This window comes from Pistacia vera, unplaced genomic scaffold (genome assembly GCF_008641045.1).
Source record: "Pistacia vera cultivar Batoury unplaced genomic scaffold, PisVer_v2 Contig59, whole genome shotgun sequence".
Classification (NCBI taxonomy): domain Eukaryota; kingdom Viridiplantae; phylum Streptophyta; class Magnoliopsida; order Sapindales; family Anacardiaceae; genus Pistacia; species Pistacia vera.
Window position 1 is genome coordinate 105,942 of NW_022196434.1, and position 23,718 is coordinate 129,659.

General features: G+C 33.1%; 2 protein-coding genes across 3 annotated transcripts; one reads left to right on the forward strand and one right to left on the reverse strand.

The window, feature by feature from the left end:
- The first annotated feature begins 12,054 nt into the window (after positions 1 to 12,054).
- On the forward strand, positions 12,055 to 15,437 carry LOC116109828 (auxin response factor 16-like). Of its 2 annotated transcripts, none has more exons than XM_031396063.1 (4): positions 12,055 to 12,315; positions 12,544 to 13,731; positions 14,181 to 15,076; positions 15,193 to 15,437. In XM_031396063.1, the coding sequence occupies exons 2-4, from the start codon at positions 12,619 to 12,621 to the stop codon at positions 15,260 to 15,262; spliced, it is 2,079 nt and encodes a 692-aa protein (XP_031251923.1). In that variant the 5' UTR covers positions 12,055 to 12,315; positions 12,544 to 12,618; the 3' UTR covers positions 15,263 to 15,437. The 2 variants fall into 2 exon arrangements, with proteins under 2 accessions (XP_031251923.1, XP_031251924.1); XM_031396064.1 differs by having other exon boundaries at positions 12,547 to 13,731.
- Positions 15,438 to 19,929: 4,492 nt separating this feature from the next.
- LOC116109855 (ubiquitin-like protein 5) lies at positions 19,930 to 23,187 on the reverse strand. The gene is made up of 2 exons (XM_031396097.1): positions 22,876 to 23,187; positions 19,930 to 20,158 (listed from the first exon to the last, which is right to left on the reverse strand). The coding sequence occupies exon 1, from the start codon at positions 23,105 to 23,107 to the stop codon at positions 22,886 to 22,888; it is 222 nt and encodes a 73-aa protein (XP_031251957.1). The 5' UTR covers positions 23,108 to 23,187; the 3' UTR covers positions 19,930 to 20,158; positions 22,876 to 22,885.
- Between the last annotated feature and the right edge of the window lie 531 nt (positions 23,188 to 23,718).

Below are 23,718 nucleotides of genomic sequence, written 5' to 3' on the forward strand. Positions count from 1 at the left end.
TAACTGCCTTTATATCACTTGGGTTTCTTATTTGAGTAATGCTACACTTACATTATTCTTTTACATAATTTTTATTTTTATTTTTTATACTAAATATTAGTATTTATTCAAAAACTGCTTTTGAGATTATTTTACCCAAAAATATATATATTTTCTTAAGGTAAAATTGTCACATCTCACATAACTAACGAATAAATATGATATTCAATTTATAAGGATTGAGTCCCTATAAATGGACGCATTTTATGTGAAACTGCAATGTTTTAATAACTAACTTGGGGAGAAACCCAGCAAAGTTGACTGGTCTTGGGTTGACCAGTTTAATTGGTTTGACCAGCCAGTCAAACTAGGTGTCAAAAATTTAAAAATTTAACAAATACACCCCCTAAAAATTACTGTTAAACCCATACAAGTTTGAAGTTTAGCAAACACACCCTAAATACAAATTGGTCGTCGATTCATACCAAATGCAATCTCAATCCTCCCTTGAGCCCATGCCTATAAAATCTACCATAGATCTGGCCAAAATCAACTAGATCTAACTAATGCTAATGTTGATTGATTTTTGCCAAATTTCACCACTGCCAACGTTGACAACCCTCTCCCATCACCACGAAAATACTTCTCTCAGCCTCCTGACAAAAACCCATCTCACTCCACCCCCATTCACCTTGACAATCGCCGACAAAAGCCAGTTGTTGCCGGCACCCTTTTTTTTTTCGATTTCTGGTCTATTAACTCACCAGAAATCAATTCTATTGCCACCATTGCACTCACCGACACTTTCTCTTTAAAAACCCTAACATCCTGATCTTCAATTGTTCATCGATCATTATCTCAAATTCTAAGGTTATGAGTGAAAAGGGAAATTGATAACTTAGCCCAGTGAAGGTCTTAGGTCTCGGTTTAACTAGTCAGCTAGGTTGAGTTTTAAAACACTGGGTGAAAGGTCAAGAGCAAAGCAATGTAGGCTTGGTCTTAAAATGAATAATATCAACTTAGTTGACGTGGATTTAAAAACGGTGCGACATGTGTGATTACCTCATAAGAACAGGATGTCGGTAAAAGCATTTTGGTTGAAATCTAAGGGCATTTTTGGTGAAGAGGATCTGACAAAAACCATGCAAAAGAATACGGAAAATATAATGTATTTCCATAAAATTGGTGAAATTGTAATGGAGGAAGAAAGAAAGAAAGAGATAATAAATTGCAAAAGACAATGAAATATTTTGTTTGAGTTGAAAATGTATTTTTCAAAGGCCCCTCCTAAGACTAAGAAAGACAACCACAGGACAATGTCTTTAAAGTAGGGTATGGTTTTGTTGTGGTGTCAATGAAACCCCCATTTTATATTCTACAAAAATATTTTCTTTTTCCATGGAGTAAAATTAATTGATAAAATAAAAATAAAATTAATTTGAAGAGGGAAGACAAAAAAGGTGTCAAAATCAGTGTTGGTTTCAATTCCAACTGTTAATGTCTTATCCAAGTTAATGTCCATTTGTAGGCTATCTGTCTTGTTAAAGAGTCACTTTCCAAATGCTCTGGAAATGTTATTACATTCTCCAGAATGTTTTCTGCCCCTATTTTTTTTTTTTTTTTAAGAAATAAATTTGTGAAAGTATATGGTAATTTTATGAAGTTTAAATGGCCAATATCTATTTAATTGGTTGGAGCTTCTTTCTTTTTTTTTTTTTTTTAGTATCCGGGATATCCAGGCCATTTGTAGGCTATCTGTCTTGTTAAAGAGTCACTTTCCAAATGCTCTGGAAATGTTATTACATTCTCCAGAATGTTTTCTGCCTTTTTTTTTTCAAGAAATCAATTTGTGAAAGTATATGGTAATTTTATGAAGTTTAAATGGCCAATATCTGTTTAATTGGTTGGAGTTTTTTTTTGTATCCGGGATATCCAAGCCAACTTACGTGTACCTCGACTATTCCCTTAGGGTCTTGAAGTTGAGGGCCAAGTAAGCCTCCAGTGGTCATCCTTTATTAGTAGTTGTAGGGATTCGAACCTCGAACCTCTTGAATAATACACTTAAGAGTTCTGAACGAATCGCTAAACTATCTAGAGATAATTGGTTCGAGCATATTATGAGCTACATAGTATCTATTTTTTTTTTTAAAAAATTGTAATTAAATTAATGAAATAAAATAAAATAAAAGTTTTTTGGAATGGTGATGAATGGATGATATTATTTCTTCTAAATTTATATATTTATTTATTCTTTTATTTAGGTACATATTTATAGAAATTAAAATGGCAAAAAATATGAGTGGTAATGGAAGTTTAGTTTAAAAGATTGGTGAAGGGTCCGTTTCAAAGAATTAAATATTGGACAAAGATATAAAATAAGTTTCAAGTAATGTTGTTCTCCAAGGTAGTTAGAAAGCCAACTATTATTTATCTTTTTTTTTTTTTTTTTTGTTTAACTCTAAATTTAAAAACAATTATAATAAAAGCCCATCACAAATTGATGTCTAATTATGGATAAAATATAAATGAGAAATAATTAATTTAACTTTCTATCAACCCAACAAAAAATTGATAGGTGGGCTATTAAAATCAAAGTACATTAATTGAATTAAAACTTTATGTTTTAACAATCTATATTTGACTCTTATCATTCCTTTTTATTGTTCTCTCAAAACTTAGCATACTTTAATAATCTATCAAAATTAGACCAACCAAAGTCTTATTCAAATGCCTTAATGTTTTTGGCTTTTCCATAAACCTTTTATTATCATCACATTATCTTGTCCTTAATCACTAACTCACGTTTTCTTTTCTCTTTTCATTCCTTAATCCAATCCCCAAATCTTTGCTTTAATCACCCACTAACCACAAATTTAGAAAATAAAAATTAATCTCAATTTTATCTTAATCTTAACTAGAGACACAAGTTGGTTGAAAAATGAGTTAATATTATTCATTCTACCTTGATTTTTTAATACATAATCATTGTCGATTTCTGAAATAATAAAAGAGTAATATTACGCCAATAACCCATTTTCACTAACTTCTCTTACAACCCTGACGTGGTAGTTGAGTTGGTATTGTCACGTTAACTCCACCACACTTAACGCACAAAATGATTTTGATTAGACCTAAGAAATGACCGTTCCTTTATAGTGAACGACCTTTCTCATGGAAGGAATGACTATTCCTTAGAAGGTATGACCATTCCTAAGGTATGACAATCCTTTCAATAAGGTATAACATTTCCTTCATAAGGAACGATTGTTTTTTATGAAAGAGTGACCGTTCGTTTCAACTCTGTTGCTGCGTTAGGGAGGGTTGTAAGAGAAAGTTGTGAGATTGAGTTGTAAACTTAGTTTTTTTTCGTAACAAAAACTCAATTGTCCTTACAATTTCATTATGAATTAATAAATATTTGTTGAAATCACTTTCTTACTGTATATTTTAACGATTAAAAGTTAACGATAAATAATTTTTGTTATTTCAAAAACCTTAAGAGAATTTTTGTTATTTAATAAAAACTGAAGGGTAATATTGGTAATGAGATTAGAAAGTGAAGTATTTTAAAAAAATTGACCTTGTAATTTACAGTAAAATTACCGTACCAAATCTGGTCCCGACCCAAAAATCAGGGAGGGTACTTAACAACCAGTAACGGAAGAGTCATAAGTTGACCAAAGGCAATGGACTAATTGAGTTAACCATGGTTAATGGAGTAAACCATGGTTAGTTCCGGAGAGTTAGGGCCTTGGCAAAATGAACTTACCACGGTCAAATGAATCTGGTTAGGCTCCCTTGATTTCAGAGCAGTACGTAAAAGTCGCGAATATTTTTTCAAAATGTCGCGATGCGAGTTGAAACCAAAATCTCCTTTTTCGGGATTATCTATTTTTTATTTTATTTTAAAACAATTTATATTATTAATGTTTAAGTAAATTCCATGTTTTATTTTATTTTATTAATTGGAGACTTCCTTTATGATTATGTGGGGATTTGCCCCACCCCTCACCCCAACTTCCTTCTCAAGCGCGTGGATTCACTCTCTTTCTTACCATTTTAGATATTTTTACCTTTTTTTTTTTAAAATTATTAAAAATTTATCTAATCATATAATACAATGGTAAATGTTGATGATAGGAACTTATGGAATAAAAAAAGAAAAAAAAATCAAAATTCTATTTATTTCTTTAATACTATTGCGCAATAAAAGAATTACAAATTGTATTTATTTTGACATGGAATGAGTAAATTGAATAACAAAATTTTGATGTAAATATAATCCTAACAATTATACAATCTCATAAAATTAAATAAAATATTTATCGGATAACCGACTTTTCAAAGATCTTTTCCTTCTCTTCGAGTTCAAACATCAATTGCAACAATTCAACAAATAACTTATTGGGATGGATATAAATGAAAATACCCGATTTTCTCCTATGACACATAAAAATTAGTTGAAATTAGAATGTTTAATATCTTATAGATACATAAAATTATTACATCAATATTAAGAAAAGATTACACTGGTAGTAAATAGCACGCGCTTAGTGAGATATCACTTGGGTTTCTTATTTGAGTAATGCTACACTTCACTTATCTTTTACATAATTTTTATTTTTATTTTTTATACTAAATATTAGTATTTATTCAAAAACTGCTTTTGAGATTATTTTACCCAAAATATATATATTTTCTTAAGGTAAAATTGTCACATCTCACATAACTAACGAATAATATGATATTCAATTTATAAGGATTGAGTCCCATAATGGACGCATTTTATGTGAAACTGCAATGTTTTAATAACTAACTTGGGAGAAACCCAGCAAAGTTGACTGGTCTTGGGTTGACCAGTTTAATTTTTTGACAGCCAGTCAAACTAGGTGTCAAAAATTTAAAAATTTAACAAATACACCCCTAAAAATTACTGTTAAACCCATACAAGTTTGAAGTTTAGCAAACACACCCTAAATACAAATTGGTCGTCGATTCATACCAAATGCATTCTCAACCCCCCTTGAGCCCATGCCTATAAAATCTACCATAGATCTGGCCAAAATCAACTAGATCTAACTAATGCTAATGTTGATTGATTTTTGCCAAATTCACACACTGCCAACGTTGACAACCCTCTCCCATCACCACGAAAATACTTCTCTCAGCCTCCTGACAAAAACCCATCTCACTCCACCCCCATTCACCTTGACAATCGCGACAAAAGCCAGTTGTTGCCGCACCCTTTTTTTTTTTTTCGTTCTGGTCTATTAACTCACCAGAAATCAATTCTATTGCCACCATTGCACTCACCGACACTTCCTCTTTAAAACCCTAACATCCTGATCTTCAATTGTTCATCGATCATTATCTCAAATTCTAAGGTTATGAGTGAAAAGGGAAATTGATAACTTCCCAGTGAAGGTCTTAGGTCTCGGTTTAACTAGTCAGCTAGTTGATTTTTAAAACACTGGGTGAAAGGTCAAGAGCAAAGCAATGTAGGCTTGGTCTTAAAATGAATAATATCAACTTAGTTTGACGTGGATTTAAAACGGTGCGCACATGTGTGATTACCTCATAAGAACAGGATGTCGGTAAAAGCATTTTGGTTGAAATCTAAGGGCATTTTTGGTGAAGAGGATCTGACAAACCATACAAAGAATACGGAATATAATGTTTTCCAAAAAATTGGTGAAATTGTAATGGAGGAGAAAGAAAGAAAGAGATAATAAATTGCAAAGACAATGAAATATTTTGTTTGAGTTGAAAATGGTTATCTTTCAAAGGCCCTCTAGACTAAGAAAACAACCACAGGACATGTCTTTAAAGTAGGGTATGGTTTTGTTGTGGTGTCAATGAAACCCCCATTTTATATTCTGCAAAAATATTTCTTTATTTTCTTTTTCCATGGAGTAAAATTAATTGATAAAATAAAAGAAAATTAATTTGATGGGGAAGACAAAAAAGGTGTCAAAATCAGTGTTGGTTTCAATTCCAACTGTTAATGTCTTATCCAGTTAGGTCCATTGTAGGCTTCTGTCTTGTTAAAGTCACTTTCCAAATGCTCTGGAAATGTTATTACATTCTCCAGAATGTTTTCTGCTTTTTTTTTTTAAAAGAAATAAATTTGTGAAAGTATTGGTAATTTTATGAAGTTTAAATGGCCAACATCTTTTAATTGGTTGGAGCTTTTTTTTTTTTTCTTTTTTATCCGAGATATCCAGGCCACTATGCGTACCTCGACTATTCCCCTAAGTTCCTAAAGTTAAGGCCAAATAAGCTTCTAGTGGTCATCATTTATTAGTAGTTATAAGGATTCGAGCCTCGAACCTCTTCAGTAATACACTTAGAGTTCTGAGATAACTAATAAAATATTTATATATTTGATTAGTCAAAATTTATTTTTAAAAAAATATCTATGTAAAGTTTTAAACAGATTTTTTTTTTTTTAACGGGAAAGAAACAAATACAAAAACGCCAGGAGTAACGACAGAGATTCGAGGTGGGCCCGTGGTGTGGATCCTACGCGTCACATCCTATCATTTTAACCGACGAGAATCTCACAGTGAGTGGGCCCAAAAGTAATCAAATCACATGATTCAGGACACGTGGGCGATTTTGATGGAGTGCTCGTGACAAAAGAAAAATACGGCAACAGAGTTGTCTTGTAGCTGTCAAATTTAGCCTGGCCGGTTTAACTTCAGTTGTTCGCATGACCGGCAGTGACACAGTGACTTGTTGGTTTTGTCAGTAGCCAACGGTTGCGATTAAATCAAAGAGACTAACAAACAAATCGGGCCTTTCATTTCTCTGTAATTAACTTGTTAAGTAGTTTTCATTGTCTGTTATTTTCACCTTTGTAACTGCCGATGCCACTCAGAATTAACTACCAAAGCAAAAGACACTATTGTCACATCACTGTTTACATGCAAGTTATTGACTTCTGTCACTGTACAGTCCAAGTAACGTTACTCGAAACTCATTTTTTTGGGAAAAATAAACTAGAATTCATGAAATTGAGATTAATTGTAATTTTCTCCGCAGATATTTAAAATAACTATTTATTACTTGTTGTCAGTGTTGGTCAGATGTCAGAAATCTAATGGAAATGATTAATAACATGACTTTAATATTGCACAGTTCGGGTAACGTTACTTGCAACTTAGTTTTCCACGTTATAAATTAGAATTCAACTTTACAACCTAATTCTAAGTAGTTGAGTAGTTGGATAGAATCTATTATTCAAGAGGTTATGAGTTCGAGTTCTTTTTTAAGTGTTAATGAGGATAGCCATTAGAGCTCTTACTCAGCCAATAATTTTAGGGTCTTGAAGAATTAATTGGAGTACGTAAAAGTTGGTCTGAACATCTCGGTGAACACAAATAAAAAATAAATAAAATCAACATTACACCTTATATGTCTAAAATAACTATTTACTCCATGTAGTCAGTGTTCCGCTAGAGTTTTGGGGTGTGTTATTTACCTGACAAGAATCCTAATGGAATAGTAACGATAAGGGTTGAATTGTTATTTGAGACACCTGAAGAAAATAATGTTATTCAATGATGCCCTCTATAAAATTTGATATTTTGAAATTTGATTGAATGATGCTAAAACTTAGGAAAAATAAGAGAAAATAATATAAATTTGTATTTATAAATGATTCAATATATAATAATAAAAGTAGGGTAATACCACTAAAATTGGAGTACAGTTAGCATTGAGTTTGTGTCCATTTTGAAAGGGAAAAAAATATGTGCATCATGAGCAATAGACCACAGTCCACACCATGTGTCGGCAAATTTGATGCGTGGACAATCACTTAAAGACAATCACTTAAACTGCCTGTTATCACTGGGTTTCTTATTTTTATTTTTTTATACTAAATTTTAGTATTTATTCAAAAACTGCTTTTGAGATTATTTTAGCCAAAAATATATATCCTTTCTTAATGTAAAATTGTCACATCTCACTAAACGAATAAGTATGAGTTCAATTTATAATGATTGATTCCATAAAAAATTGTACATCTCACATAGCTAATGTCCATTGATTTTGCCAAATTTACCACGCCAACGGTGACAACCTCTTCCCATCACCAGGAAAATACTCTCTCAGCCTCTTGACAAAAACCCATCTATCCCACCCCCATTCACCTTGACAATCGCTAGCAAAAGCCAGTTGTTACCGCCGCTTTTTTTTTTTTTTTTTTATTTCTGGTCTAATTAACTCACAGAAATCAATTTATTGCACATTGCATCACCGACACTTTCTTTAAAACTAAATCCTGATCTTCAATGTTCGTCGATTATTATCTTAAATTCTAAGGTTATGGTGAAAAGGGAAATTATAACTTAGCCGTGAAGGTCAGGTCTCGGTTTAATTAGTCGCTAGGCGAGTTTTAAAATACTGGGTGAAAGGTCAAGAGCAAAGTGTAGGCTTGGTCTTAAAATAATAATATTACTTAGTTGACGTGGATTTAAAACGGTGCGACATGTGTGATACCTCATAAGAACAGGATGTCGGTAAAAGCATTTTGGTTGAAATCTAAGGGCATTTTTGGTGAAGAGGATCTGACAAAAACATGCAAAAGAATACGGAAAATATAATGTATTTCCAAAAATTGGTGAAATTGTAATGGAGGAGAAAGAAAGAAAGAGAAATAAATTGCAAAAGACAATGAATATTTTGTTTGAGTTGAAAATGTATTTTCAAAGGCCCCTCCTAAGACTAAGAAAGACAACCACGGAAAATGTCTTTAAGTAGGGTATGGTTTTGTTGTGGTGTCAATGAAACCCCATTTTATATTCTACAAAAATATTTTCTTTTTCCATGAGTAAAATAATTATAAAATAAAAAAAATTAATTGAAGGGGAAGACAAAAAGGTGTCAAAATCAGGTGGTTTCAATTCCAACTGTTAATGTCTTATCAAGTTATGTCCATTTGTAGCTACTGTCTTGTTAAAGAGTCACTTTCCAAATGCTTGGAATGTATACATTCTCCAGAATGTTTTGCCTTTTTTTTTTTTTAAAGAAATAAATTTGTGAAAGTATATGGTAATTTTATGAAGTTTAAATGGCCAATATCTATTTAATTGGTTGGAGCTTCTTTCTTTTTTTTTTTTTTTAGTATCCGGATATCCAGGCCATGTAGGCTATCTGTCTTGTTAAGAGTCACTTTCCAAATGCTCTGGAAATGTTATTACATTCTCAGAATGTTTTCTGCTTTTTTTTTTCAAGAAATCAATTTGTGAAAGATATGGAATTTTATGAAGTTTAAATGGCCAATATCTTTTAATTGGTTGGAGTTTTTTTTTGTATCCGGATATCCAAGCAACTTAGTGTACCTCGACTATTCCCTATGGTCTTGAAGTTAGGCCAAGTAAGCCTCAGTGGTCATCCTTATTAGTAGTTGTAGGATTCGAAACTCGAACCTCTTGAATAATCACTAAGAGTTCTGAACGAATCGCTAAACTTCTAGAGATAATTGGTTCGAGCATATTATGAGCTACATAGTATCTATTTTTTTTTTTAAAAATTGTAATTAAATTAATGAAATAAAAAAAATAAAAGTTTTTGGATGGTGATGAATGGATGATATTTTCTTCTAAATTATTATTTATTTATTCTTTTATTTAGGTACATATTATAGAAATTAAATGGCAAAAAATATGAGTGGTAATGGAAGTTTAGTTTAAAGATTGGTGAGGGTCCGTTTCAAAGAATTAAATATTGGACAAAGATATAAATAAGTTTCAAGTAATGTGTGTCTCCAAGGTAGTTAGAAAGCCAACTATTATTTATCTTTTTTTTTTTTTTTTTTTTAACTCTAAATTTAAAAACAATTATAATAAAAGCCCATCACAAATTGATGTCTTTATGGATAAATATAAATGAGAATAATTAATTTAACTTTCTATCAACCCAACAAAATTGATTGGTGGGCTATTAAAATCAAAGTACATTAATTGAATTAAAACTTTATGTTTTAACAATCTATATTTGACTCTTTCATTCCTTTTTATTGTTCTCTCAAAAAATTAGCATACTTTAAATCTATCAAAATTAGACCAACCAAAGTTTATTCAAATGCTTAATGTTTTGGCTTTCCATAAACCTTTTATTATCACATTATCTTGTCCTTAATCACAACTCACGTTTCTTTTCTTTTCTTCCTTAATCCAATCCCCAAACTTTGCTTAATCACCCACTAACCACAAATTAGAAAATAAAAATAATCTCAATTTTATCTTAATCTTAACAGAGACACAGTTGGTTGAAAAATGAATTAATATTATTCATTCTACCTTGATTTTTTAAACATAATCATTGTCCATTTCTGAAATAAAAGAGTAATATTACCCAATAACCATTCTCACTACTTTTACAACCTCATGTGGTAGTTGAGTTGGTATGTCACGTTAATCCACCACACCTAAGCAAAAATGATTTGATTAGACCTAAGAAATGACCTTCGCTTTATAATGAACGACCTTTCTCAAAGAATGAATGATTGTTTCTTAGAAGGTATGACATTCTAAGGTATGCAATCCTTTCAATAAGGTATAACATTCCTTCATAAAGAATGATGTTTTTATGAAAGAGGACGTTCGTTTCAACTTTTTGCTACGTTAGGGAGGGTTGTAAGAGAAAGTTGTGGATTGAGTTGTAAACTAGTTTTTTTTCGTAACAAAAACTCTTGTCCTTACAATTCATTATGAATTAATAAATATTTGTTGAAATCACTTTCTTATGTATATTTTAACGATTAAAATTTAACGAAAATAATTTTTGTTATTTCAAAAACCTTAAGAGAATTTTGTTATTAATAAAAACTGAAGGGTATATTGGTAATGAGATTAAAAGTGAAGTATTTTAAAAAAATTGACCTTGTAATTTACAGTAAAATTACCGGACCAAATCTGGTCCCGACCCAAAAATCAGGGAGGGTACTTAACAACCAGTAACGGAAGAGTCATAAGTTGACACAAAGGCAATGGACTAATTGAGTTAACCATGGTTAATGGAGTAAACCATGGTTAGTTCCGGAGAGTTAGGGGGCTTGGCAAAATGAACTTACCACGGTCAAATGAATCTGGTTAGGCTCCCTTGATTTCAGAGCAGTACGTAAAAGTCGCGAATATTTTTCAAAATGTCGCGATGCGAGTTGAAACCAAAATCTCCTTTTTCGGGATTATCATTTTTTATTTTATTTAAAAAAATTTATATTATTAATGTTTAAGTAAATTCCATGTTTTATTTTATTTTATTATGGAGACTTCCTTTATGATTATGTGGGGATTTGCCCCACCCCTCACCCCAACTTCCTTCTCTAGCGCGTGGACTCACTCTCTTTCTACCATTTTAGATATTTTTACCTTTTTTTTTAAAATTATTAAAAATTTATCTAATCATATAATACAATGGTAAATGTTGATGATAGGAACTTATGGAATAAAAAAAGAAAAAAAAATCAAAATTCTATTTATTTCTTTAATACTATTGCGCAATAAAAGAATTACAAATTGTATTTATTTTGATATGAAATGAGTTAATTGAATAACAAAATTTTGATGTAAATATAATCCTAACAATTATACAATCTCATAAAATTAAATAAAAAAATTATCGGATAACCCACTTTTCAAAAATCTTTTCCTTCTCTTCGAGTTCAAACATCAATTACAACGATTCAATAAATAACTTATTGGGATGGATATAAATGAAAATACCCGATTTTCTCCTATGACTTGTAAAAATGATTCGAAATTAGAATGTTTAATATCTGATAGATACATCAAATTATTACATCGATATTAAGAAAAGATTACACTGGTAGTAAATAGCACGCGCTTAGTGAGGGCGGGGGTGAGAAAATAAGTTTGGCTAAAAAGATCAGGTAAAATCACCTGAACTTGGCTTTAGCAGTGGACTGAAGTGATCCAAAACAAAGAAAGTAAAACAGAAAAAAGCAAAAAAGAAAAAAAAAAAAAAAAACAAAAACACTTTTTCGTTTTCACTTTATTTATTTCTATTTTCTCTTTCCTCAGCAAACCTCTCTTTTTAACACTTAATTTGAGTCTGGTCGGCAACCCAACGAAACGAAGCTTCACACCTCCAACACACACTCACTGTCTCTCTCTCTCTTGTTTTTCTTTTCTTTAAACTTCCACTATTGACTCACTTCACCAAACGCCTCTTTCACTCCCTTTTCACACACAAAAGTGGATTTCTGTTAGGAAAAGTTTTGGTTTCGGTTGTTTTTATGTGAACACGCTGTTTCTTCTCTGTACATTTTGGTGATTCCTTTGGCAGAATTTTCGTTGCAGAGATTAGGTAAAGAGATTGTGTGACTTATTATTATTATTTTTTTTTTGGATTTATTTTTATGGGATTTTCGTTTTCTTTGATGGGTTGTTGAGAAAATTGAAGAAAGTTCTTTTTTTGTAGTTGATTTGATAATTCTCATGATAAAAATCTGATCTTTATTATTTTTGTTATGTATTTTTTTTTTTTTTTTTTTGTGATATAGCTGACAAATATTTATTTTCATTCATGTTCTAGAAGTTTTTTGACTGAGGGCTAGTGTTGAGCAAAGAGGAGGAAAAATTTGTATGCTGGAAAGGCTGTAAGTTAGCAATGATTACAGTTATGGATGCGGCAAAGGACTCGTTGAAGAAGAATCCAACAACAGAAAGCTGTTTAGATGCACAACTATGGCATGCCTGTGCTGGTGGTATGGTTCAAATGCCATTAATAAACTCTAAAGTGTTTTATTTTCCTCAGGGTCACTTAGAACATGCTAAAGGGAACATAGAATTTTCAAATCTTAACCTCCCTGCGATGATCCCCTGTCGAGTAACTGCCATAAAGTATATGGCAGATACTGAAACTGATGAGGTTTTTGCGAAAATTAGGCTGATTGCAGTAAAAAACAATGGGTTGGATGATTTTGAGGATGTGGGGTTTGATGGAAATGGAGGAATTAATGAGTGTAGTGAAAAGCCGGCGTCTTTTGCTAAGACTTTGACACAATCTGATGCAAACAATGGTGGGGGGTTTTCTGTTCCTCGCTATTGTGCTGAGACTATATTTCCAAGATTGGATTATAGTGCAGAGCCTCCTGTTCAAACCATTCTTGCAAAGGATGTGCACGGTGAAGTTTGGAAGTTTAGGCATATTTATAGAGGAACACCTCGTCGTCATCTTCTGACGACAGGGTGGAGTAATTTTGTAAACCAGAAGAAGCTCGTTGCTGGAGATTCGATTGTTTTTCTGAGAGCAGAAAATGGGGATCTCTGTGTGGGGATTCGAAGGGCAAAAAAGGGAGGAATTGGTGGTGGATCTGACTATTCTGTTGGGTGGAACTCAGGAGGTGGAAATTGTGGCTTTCCTTTTGGGGGATATTCAGGTTATATGAGAGAGGATGAGAATAAATTAAAGAGGAGAAATTCTAATGGTGATTTGAGGGGGAAAGTGAGGGCTGAGTCTGTTGTTGAAGCTGCAACTCTTGCTGCTAATGGACAACCCTTTGAGGTTGTTTACTACCCACGTGCAAGCACACCAGAGTTTGTTGTTAAGGCCTCAGCTGTGAGAGCTGCAATGCAAATTCAGTGGTGTTCTGGAATGAGATTTAAAATGGCTTTTGAAACTGAGGATTCATCTCGGATCAGCTGGTTTATGGGAACCATCTCTTCTGTTCAGGTTGCTGATCCTGTTCGTTGGCCTAATTCCCCATGGCGGCTTCTGCAGGTAAACTTGTCCTTATTTCTAGTATTGCTATAATCTTTTGTTCATGTTTAATTATTGTGGTTATGAATTTAATAATTTGCTTTCTCAAGTAAGAGGCCATTTTTGTTTTTTTTTTTGTTTTTTGTGCATTGAAAAGCTATATTGATCTGTATTTCCGATGTCTGAGTCTAAAATATGCTATAAGAAATGGAATGTAATATAAGGAAAGGAATTGCATCCATGGCTAGCACATAAATTGTGCTATATTACACTCTGGAGTAAGCAGCATAGCATGCATCTAACTGTTTTTTTATAGTTTAAGATTTCTGAAGCTATAAATTCCTTAAAGCATCTATATGGCATAGAATTTCTGCTGAATATTGCATTAAGTTTTCATCTATTGTCTTGTATCATTTTTCTCTGAAAATATGCTTGGTTCTTATATCTTTTTGCAAATAATTATGTTTCAGGTAGCATGGGATGAGCCAGATCTGCTCCAGAATGTGAAGCGTGTTAGCCCATGGTTGGTTGAACTGGTATCAAACATACCAGCTATCCATCTCTCTCCCTTCTCACCACCAAGAAAGAAATTGCGGCTTCCTGAACACCCAGATTTTTCTTTGATGAACCAACTTCCAATGCCATCATTTTCCAGAAACCTTCTCATGACCAGCAGTCCGTTAAGTTGCATTTCGGACAATATTCCTGCAGGCATACAGGGAGCCAGGCATGCTCAATATGGACTATCTTCAGATCTCCACTTCAACAAGCTGCAGTCAGGTCTGTTTCCAGTTGGTTTTCAGCAGCGTGATCATGTTGCACAACCTGCTAAAATCTCCAGTGGCAATTTTCTGAGTGACACCAGAAATTCTGGGAATATGTCTTGCTTGCTGAGTATGGGAAATTCCACCCAGAGTTTTAAGGACAACAATGAAATAAAGACACCTCACATCTTATTGTTTGGTCAACTCATTCTCCCTCAACAGCATAGTTCTCAAAGCTGCTCTGGTGATACTGTTGGAAACAGTTCATCAGATGGCAATCCAGAGAAGACAGCAATGTCTTCTGATGGCTCTGGTTCAGCAGTTCATCAGAATGTTCCACTAGAAAACTCTTCCGATGAAGGGTCTCCTTGGTGCAAAGATCACCAGAAATCTGATCTTGGTTTGGAGACTGGCCATTGCAAAGTGTTCATGGAATCAGAGGACGTAGGTCGAACCCTTGATCTGTCCGTCCTTGGTTCATATGAAGAGCTTTATGGAAAGTTAGCCAACATGTTTGGCATAGGAAGTGCTGAAATGTTTAGCAATGTGTTGTACCGGGATGCAACAGGTTCTATTAAACACACTGGGGATGTACCCTTCGGGTAATTTCATCTTCTTTACTATTTTTGTTGCCTTTTTTATGTCTTACCAATCCTTTTAATTGGTTATTTAATTTTCAGTCTAGTCTTATAAGGTTATTATCTGTTTGATGTTGCAGTGAATTTCTGAAGACAGCGAGAAGGCTAACTATTCTTACAGATTCAGGCAGTGACAATGTAGGCAGATAGAGATGGAGGATTTTTTGTCAAATGTACAGTTTCGAAGTCCTTTGTTTTGACTTTCGCTTGTTAGTTTTTCTGTTTTGTTTCTCCTTTTTGGAGTTGTGGAGAAGTCCACTTCATCCAATTTTGGGATATTGTAGTTCGCGTTTGTTAATACAGATTCAACTTTGCCCTTGATTTATTCGTTGTTTATCCTATAAATTAGAAGTATGCATGAAGAAAAAGCATTTCTTAGCATATATGGATCACAGGGCTGCAAAATGTTGAATAAGCCTCAACTCTTTCTGGCGAGAGTGGCCTTTTAAGCGTATGCATCTATGAAATGGAGAAAATGTAAAGGTTTATAATCCATAAATTCATTCATTTTCTGCTTTTTGCCTTTATGGAAAATTTCATCCCCGGTGCTCCATGCGCGAGGGAATAAACTATTTTACGTAACATGAAACCATCCCAGGAATTGTTGTTGATGTTCTGGAATTGGTAGTCTTACTATTTTTGTTCTTCCTTGGCAAAACCATGGGAATGTTTCTTAACACAACAGTTTTGAACAGTGAAGGAGTCTGTTTCAGCTTTCTGCATTAAATCACTTTCTAAAGCAAAGTCGGTGCCGCCCACTTTCAACTGCTAGTGTTGTCCTAGTTTGAGCGGTGCAACAACCCTTAAACAAACTGTACCAACTTTTGTAATGTCTTCTGGGAATTGCCTTCCTCTCAAGAATCTCTCATTATCAGCAAACAGTACAGCGTAATCCTTCACTGTGAATCCATTGCCATTTTGTGGATAACAGTTTTCTTCTAGGCATATGTAGCAACACTAAAAAATTGATGTCGCCAACAGATTATTAACAAATAGAAAAGCTAGAAAAAGAACTAGAGCTAGCTACTATAATCAAAACAAAAACATGTCTAGAGCCTAGGTTGAAACTCCATTTGTTAGCCTTTTCCTAGATTTTGTACTTCTTACGGTCAAGACAAAAACAAATTTTGGTTTCATTCTGATCTTGTCCCTCTTAATCTGCCTATACACCACTCTACTTAGCCCTATATCCCTTTAGTCATTTTAATAGACTTGGGTGGCAAAATTTGAAGTTTGAATTGTAACATTGTTCTGTTATCACACAGTAACACAACCAAATCCAAAAACAAACAGTGGTGAAAAAATCTTGGATCTTGTTGCAGAACAGAGCCCAGAGATTCTGGGATGTTTTTGTTGGGATCATGACAAGATTTGATGCAACAAACAAGCCCCTATCCGGGTCTAAAGAAAGATTCCTGAAAAAAACAAACTTAAACAGTTTAAAAAAATCACAGACAAATCCCTATTTACCATGGACAACCCAGATACTCAGTAATTCACAGTTTAACAAACAAATCTTTAATCAAACAAACTGTACATTTTGTCTAGAGATATTGACATTAACTTCACTCTAGCTTAAAACTAAGTGCACAATTAGGAAGTGTTTCCTAGAAGCACTTCCCAAATGTAGCCATTAATTGCAACCAGCTCTAACAACGGTCGAGATACATATATAATATATAAGATAAAAATGAAGATGATTAATATTAATATTAATTTCACAGGGATTTGAAGAAATAAAAAAAGAAGCTAAAAAAATGAAGGGGGATTAACCATGGTTAAGAAGGGTGGGAAGTCAAAGGTTTGAAGTGGGTTTTAATTAAGTTGCACGAGGCAGACAAAGATTCGTGAGTCAAGGAAGGAAAATAAAAAACCCTAGAAAAGCCATTCGATTTGATTAGGGTTAGGGTTAGGGTTTGGCCCTTTGACTTGCATTATAACGTTTACATTACAACAATGAGCTGCTATTATGGCACATGATTCAAGTAAGATCGTGTACCATTGTTGCCTCTGTCAACTTACAGAGCATGTATTAAGGATCTTGATCCCATGAATTTGATATTTAATATCTTCTTCCCTTTTTTACTTTCTCATTTTATTTATTTACTATTATGTTTTGTACACGAACCCATCTACGGCCGAGCGGGGGCTATTGACTCCACTAAAAACAATATATTCTTTTGTGAAAATGTTGACACAATTTTAACTTTAAGGGGTTGGTCTGACGGTTAAGGAAGTTTGTTTCATTCCTTGAGCATGTATCGTGGCTTATCTCGTTTTTTGATCTTATAGGATCAATGGACTTAAAAAATTAATTGAAATACGTGTAAACTGATTCAAATATCCTAAGTACCTAAGATGTTGATACAGTTTTTCAGTTTAGTATAACATTACTAGATAAAAAAAATTAACAATTTTCAAATAAGATATTTTAATTAAGAAAAGAAGTAATTATAATGAAAATAGATTGAGAAATCCATGAACCCAAATGGAGGATCTTCTTCAACATATGAATTGAATAGACAAGAATCAATTTAAATCGGTGAAGCTCAACTTTTAAGAACACAGAGATCCCTAGAGTAATGTGCTCTACGTTGCCGTTTTGATGCCGGAGTCTTCTTCCTATGTATGAATCATCATCATCATTGTTCACACTTTCAGCTCGCAATTTTGGACGTGGTGGGAATGTACATATGAACATAAAAAATTTTTAATATTTAATTTAATATTTATCGACATTGACATTAGGATTAAGAATAATTATATCAATAATATGAAATAAATAAAAATAATAACATGTGATATAATAGGAGTTTTCAGAGTCTCTTAATTTGACCATTAATTAAGCTTAAAAAATATAAAAGAAAGGGTTGGGAGTGACTCATGTTGTACGAGATTTTAAAAGGGGAAAGAGATGGGAAAATAGCGTTGAAACTCGTAGGTAATTAGTTTATTAATTAAAGACTTAATGGGACTAAGCTAAGCTGTTTAAATAGAATTATTTTAATGAACAAGATCCAAGAAATTTTCATAATATATGATGATGAGTCAACACAGAAAATCAGATTTCCGACATGGGAATTGGAAATCTCCAACCTGTCTTTTTATTGTTTTTGCGTTTTCTAAGTTATAAACAAAACATTGGAAACATGGAGCAATTGGGGTTTTGGTATTGAGTCAACTAAGAGTTGTCAAAATGTGCAAATTTGTCAAAAAACAACATCGTATTCGTATCACTTTGTAAATATAATGTAAAATGGGTTGTTTTCAGATTTAAAATAAGGAAGGGTAACCAGAGAAAGCATGTTCATCTTCACCAGATTTCTTCATATTACATTAAATAAATGCATGGTTGTTCTGATTAAAGATTTTATTCATACTACGTGATGGATCCTGAAGAAAAGGGGAATTCCTTGAGTTATATTGCAATATGATCCCTTTGATATCTCTTATTAAAGGACTCAGTGTGAATTTGGTTGGATTGAGAGTTGATTAATTTGGAGGTAAGGGCAGTGGAGTTGGTCAAAATTCACCTGAATGAACCATGTTTGATGACTTGATTAAACATGAAGAAAATCAAGTAAATATTCAACACCAACCCAATTTCATTTGAGACTAATATTGTCACCTAGTATTGCAAAAAGAATAAATGTCTCTCGAATTTCTGGAAATGATATCAGAAACAGAAACTAATGTCCAAATCTTGCAAAGAATGGGTCTATTCTAGCTGAGCTGATCGTGACAAACTCCAGTCAAATTTGGCGGTGAGAAAACCAATGATCATTATACCTTCGCCGTAAAGCATTTCAACTTCTGGGTTTGTCAAATTAATCGCCAAAAAAGAAAAAAGCCCCTAAAAATAGTTTATTCAAGTTAAAAAGTTGTGTCATTTCAACATCCTCAACAACATACATCAATTGGAGCAAATAAACACTTGGCAACAAGATGCATTGCAAATTTTGAATTCGTAAGGCACCTATGCCTATGCACAAAGTGTGTATTGAATCTTGCAATGCAGCTTCCATACAAGTTCTTCTAATGTACAACATGGATGCAAGTTTGGTGTCACTCCGGAATATATGCACTGGATGAAGCCCTTTTTTTGAAATATTTGACGACATGAACATACTGCATAACTCTAATCACTCTAGAACCGGGAATGAACCAAACTCAAAAGGCTACAAATGTTGACAAAACAAAGCACCAAGCACCATACTTGGAAAGTATAGTAGATCCCAAATCAACTCTGCAACCCGGCCGCCTCTCAAGACAACCTGCATAAGGTCCACCATTCCTAATCCCCAATCAACTCAGGACCTCCTCAACCGTTCAGAATATAAAACAGGTTCCTTTTACCAATAATATTAATAATAAAAGTGGGTGTGAACATGCCTGTGAGAAAGAGATGCATCTACTATACATAATAGAGATTAGTTCAACAATGATTCCAAACCTATCTCATCCAGGATAAGAGGCAGTGTATTACATCTTCTTCACAAAGATTGATCAACCATTACCTCAAACATTGACTATTTTCCTGGGATGTAAATACTCCAACTAATAATGAATAAATGATGATCAAACGATCAACTCATTTGAGAATGTATGTACATGTCAACTGAGAAAGCTATCAGATATGACAAACCACAATCAGAGCACGATAAAAAAATCAACCCCACAAATCTTGTGATTGATGTGGAAATTGAATAGATGTTAGTAACTCATAGGTCAATACACCATACCAGGCAAAAATAAAGCGCACACCTTTCCCTTGGAAGCCATACTCATCTTCATGCATAAATCATACCAACTATTGATTGATAATAAAGATCTTTTCATACCAATGAAAATAGAATAATACAGAAAATAACCATCCATATTAAATCAACATGAACAAGCTAATACAAGTTTTCGGGAGTATAATATGTGCTATCATACAAGACATTACTTATAAAATCGGCCCTGCCAATATTATCTAACAAGACATTACTAGCAAAGTTGTCCTTCCCACTTCCGACATGCCTTGCTTATTATATCATCACTTACCTGGATATCAAAACAAAAAAAGCAAATAACAAATATTAGTTTCAGCCTCAAAATGTGGTTATGCTTGAAAACATGCATATTCTTTAAACTAGGAAGAAGATTTGCACAACGTAACAAAGTTGCTTCCAAAGGGAAAGTCCAAAGGTAGAGAAAGACCATATTAATAATCAATGTAAAGAACCAGAAACAATTGCTTCATAATCTGTAAAATAACAGTTGTGTTGAAGGTTTAATATGCCATAACAAAAGAAGAAGGAAAGATGAAAACAAAAATTTAGCACCAAACTTTTCTATTCTTCCTTCCTTTCTTTTTCTTTTATTTTCTAATAGGAAAGAATTAGTGTTTGTTCAGAGGCAGAAAAAGATATTAAAGCATGTGAAATTGCCCATCCAAAAAATGATAATCTGCCCAACTGGTAACGACCACCGATGTTATAATTCATAACTTTCTTTTCCACTTCCTGAAGATCAAGAGCTCATTCATTCGAGTTTAATTTGGAGATAAACAACATCCTAGATAGACTATCTAACCATCCAAATTATACGATTAATGCAATTCTCAAGTTATATAATTTTAAATGATTATCAATAAGAAATTTTGGGAATAAAGCAGAGACAACAGTACTGGTAATCCAAAAAAAAAAAAAAAAACAAAAAAAGAGAATTATCAGTTATGATTAATAGTTTCTTCATTATCCATTTTACTTTTGCAATCTTTCACAGATCAAATGAAGATGTATTCATCATAAGATCGCAATCAATTCAAGCTAAGGTGTAGGATACATAATTGTCCTCTCCCAATATTTTCTTTCCTCTTCGGGCAACAATGTCAGACCAACACATTATTTCAAGTAGACCACTAGGATTAGGAAAAACCAAAATCATACAAGCTGAAATATACAGGGGTATTAATCTGAATATCAAGTATCAACTATAAATCTGACAACAACATATTTCAAACATGTTTAGCTTAAACCAGTCAACGAGAGAAAGTAGAATCAGTGTTTTATAAACTGGACTAGTACTTAAGGTCCAACCCAAAGACTGCAACAAAAGCTGAATTGCCAATCAAGTGTTCCATCAAAATCCAATGTACATCAAACTATTCTCCCTTTTCGTTGGCCTGATACCTTCGGTGAGTGGCATGACAACACTTCATCGCTCAACTTAAAAACCAAAATAAAGTAAAGTAATAGTTCTAGCTCCATGAATGAATTCTTTCAAGTTAAGGAATTAGATTCAAACACTCCAATACTATTTCATTATTAAATGTTTTAATATAGTGTCTTGTGCTTTACTATGTTGATTATGGCATATTTGCCCATATTTTCTTACTTTTATGGCCAAAGTCTGTTTTGCAGAACAAGAATATAAAGTAATTTTCTAATTTGAATTAATATACATTTGAATTGTTGGATCTATAAAATAGTTTTGTATTAAGATTAGAGTTTTCTTTGCCTTATCATGTCAATAGAGAATTACCCTTAAATAAAAAAGGAAAGCCGCATGGATTTTATGTGATCACTCATAAAACTTTCGAAAATGCTAGAAAATATCAAAATTTAATGTAAAAAATAGTTAGCTAAATAAGTTTTATAATAAAGAAAACAAGTAACAGTTTCTAAGAACAAGAAAATATTTTGGAAAAAAGCAAACGTACATTCTTTTAACTCCTTGCTAAATATTTTTTCCCATCAAAATCATGGTAGAAGCTTCTTCTGTCTCAATAACTCTATTCACAACTAAACATCATGACTGGGAAAAGCAAGCACGATTCACAAATATTACCGTTACTTTGAGCTAAATTGCTTTGTTACTCCATTACTTCACAGTAGATTACATTCCTGAATCCAGCAATTAAGCCTACTCTATCTACTCATACAACACCTCTATGATTTTGTTAATTCATGTTTTTTCAAGAGACAGAACCCTGATAAATAACTATTTAACCTTCTCTTTTAATTCCCTCTAATGCATCACAATTAAGCAGGCATACAAAAACATTAAAAACCAATAATCCACAATCTTCAACACAAGAAATTAAAAGCACAAAAACCAAAACCTCAATAATATAAAACAAAATTTGCCATGAAATTATGCTTAGTTGAATTACAATCCCACTGCTACGGTTCTAAATTCATCAGAAGCCTCAGTAGACCCGCTTGAAGTTCAAAAATATTTATCTAATTAGGCGTGTTCTTGTTGAAAAAGCTCCTCATAAAGCACCTCCAAACATTCTCTCAAAAACTAATCATTAAATTCTTCAAAAGACCAAAAAAGAGAAAATTCAAACGGCTATTAATAATAATAAATTATTATATCTTATTCCAAAGAGTGTTTGTTAAATTAAACATTATAAACTAGACTACAGCGCTTTTCGATGTCAAAACACTCCCAAGAACAAACCCCAACTATCCACAATCCACGCAGACAAAATAAAAAAAAAAAAAAAAGATGTATATCTGGAAAACAGAAAATTAAACAAAAAATCGAAGAAAATAAGAAACAAGAGGACGACCTCCTTTGGTTTCCAAATTCTTCAGAAGCCTACGTTTTCACGAATTCACTATCAAGTGATACAAAAGAAGAAAAATTACTGCAACTACTAATTAATTCCAATTAATGTTTTATTTATTCAAACATCATCAACTAGAAGAAACCCTAACAATCCATAATTCAAACAGACAAAAACAAAAACAATAATCAAAGGGAGAAACCTTAAAATGTTTAGCTGTAGTAGAGCTCAAGGCCCATGCCATCATGGATCTCGTAGTCTTTAAGAGTGATGTGGTCCTTGTAGATGGTGTACCACTTCTGAATCCGAATTTTGTCGGATCGGGTGCCGGTTTGAGCGGCCACCAGCTTCTTCAAGTCGCCGATGGTGTCGTCATCGTTGCACTTAACGCGGACCTTCTTCCCCAGTCGATCGTTCAACACCACCTCGATCATCTTCTTTTCCCTGTCTTTCCTTCTTGAAGTTCTCTGTCTTTTCTTGTGGCTTTCTTCTGATTCTCTTCTTTTTGCTTTGTTAGGTCTTTTTTCTTTTTAAAAAAAGTTATCTCAACCGCCCTCGCGCGTATGCGCTGACGGCCCAAAATAAATACCACGTCGTATGAGGATTCCAGTTTGACTCAAGTCAAAATCATCTTTGTTACATAAATAGGAAAATAATTTGTATTTGAACCGAAAAGATTATATTTCGTATAAATTCAGCTTTGACATTTTTAGTACGATTTTTTAAATACCTTTGTAATACGTAACAAGAATTTGATGATGTTATGCCTAAAGAACGCAGGCCCGACGTAAGGTACGGTCAGTATACAAAAGTTAGAACCTGGGTACACCCGCAGCTGAGTCACGTGAGGAAAGGAGCACTATGCTTTTGTCAGAATAGTGGGAGCGTGCCAGGCCAGCCAGAAGTTGTGGTGATCCCACGTGTCCAATCCCTGCGCCAAATCGCGTAAATCACTCTAGAAGGTGGGCAATGTGACATAAAGAAAGATTTGCACGGATAATCTCACCAACTCACAGATTCAGTAATGATAACCTTAATCCATCCC

Excerpts from the sequence above, each read along its gene's own strand:
- LOC116109855 (XM_031396097.1), bottom strand. The coding sequence starts at position 23,107 with ATGATCGAGGTGGTGTTGAACGATCGACTGGGGAAGAAGGTCCGCGTT.
- LOC116109828 (XM_031396063.1), top strand. The coding sequence starts at position 12,619 with ATGATTACAGTTATGGATGCGGCAAAGGACTCGTTGAAGAAGAATCCA. Across the intron at positions 13,732-14,180 it reads CCCCATGGCGGCTTCTGCAG|GTAGCATGGGATGAGCCAGA; the intron begins GTAAACTTGTCC and ends ATTATGTTTCAG. Across the intron at positions 15,077-15,192 it reads ACTGGGGATGTACCCTTCGG|TGAATTTCTGAAGACAGCGA; the intron begins GTAATTTCATCT and ends TTGATGTTGCAG.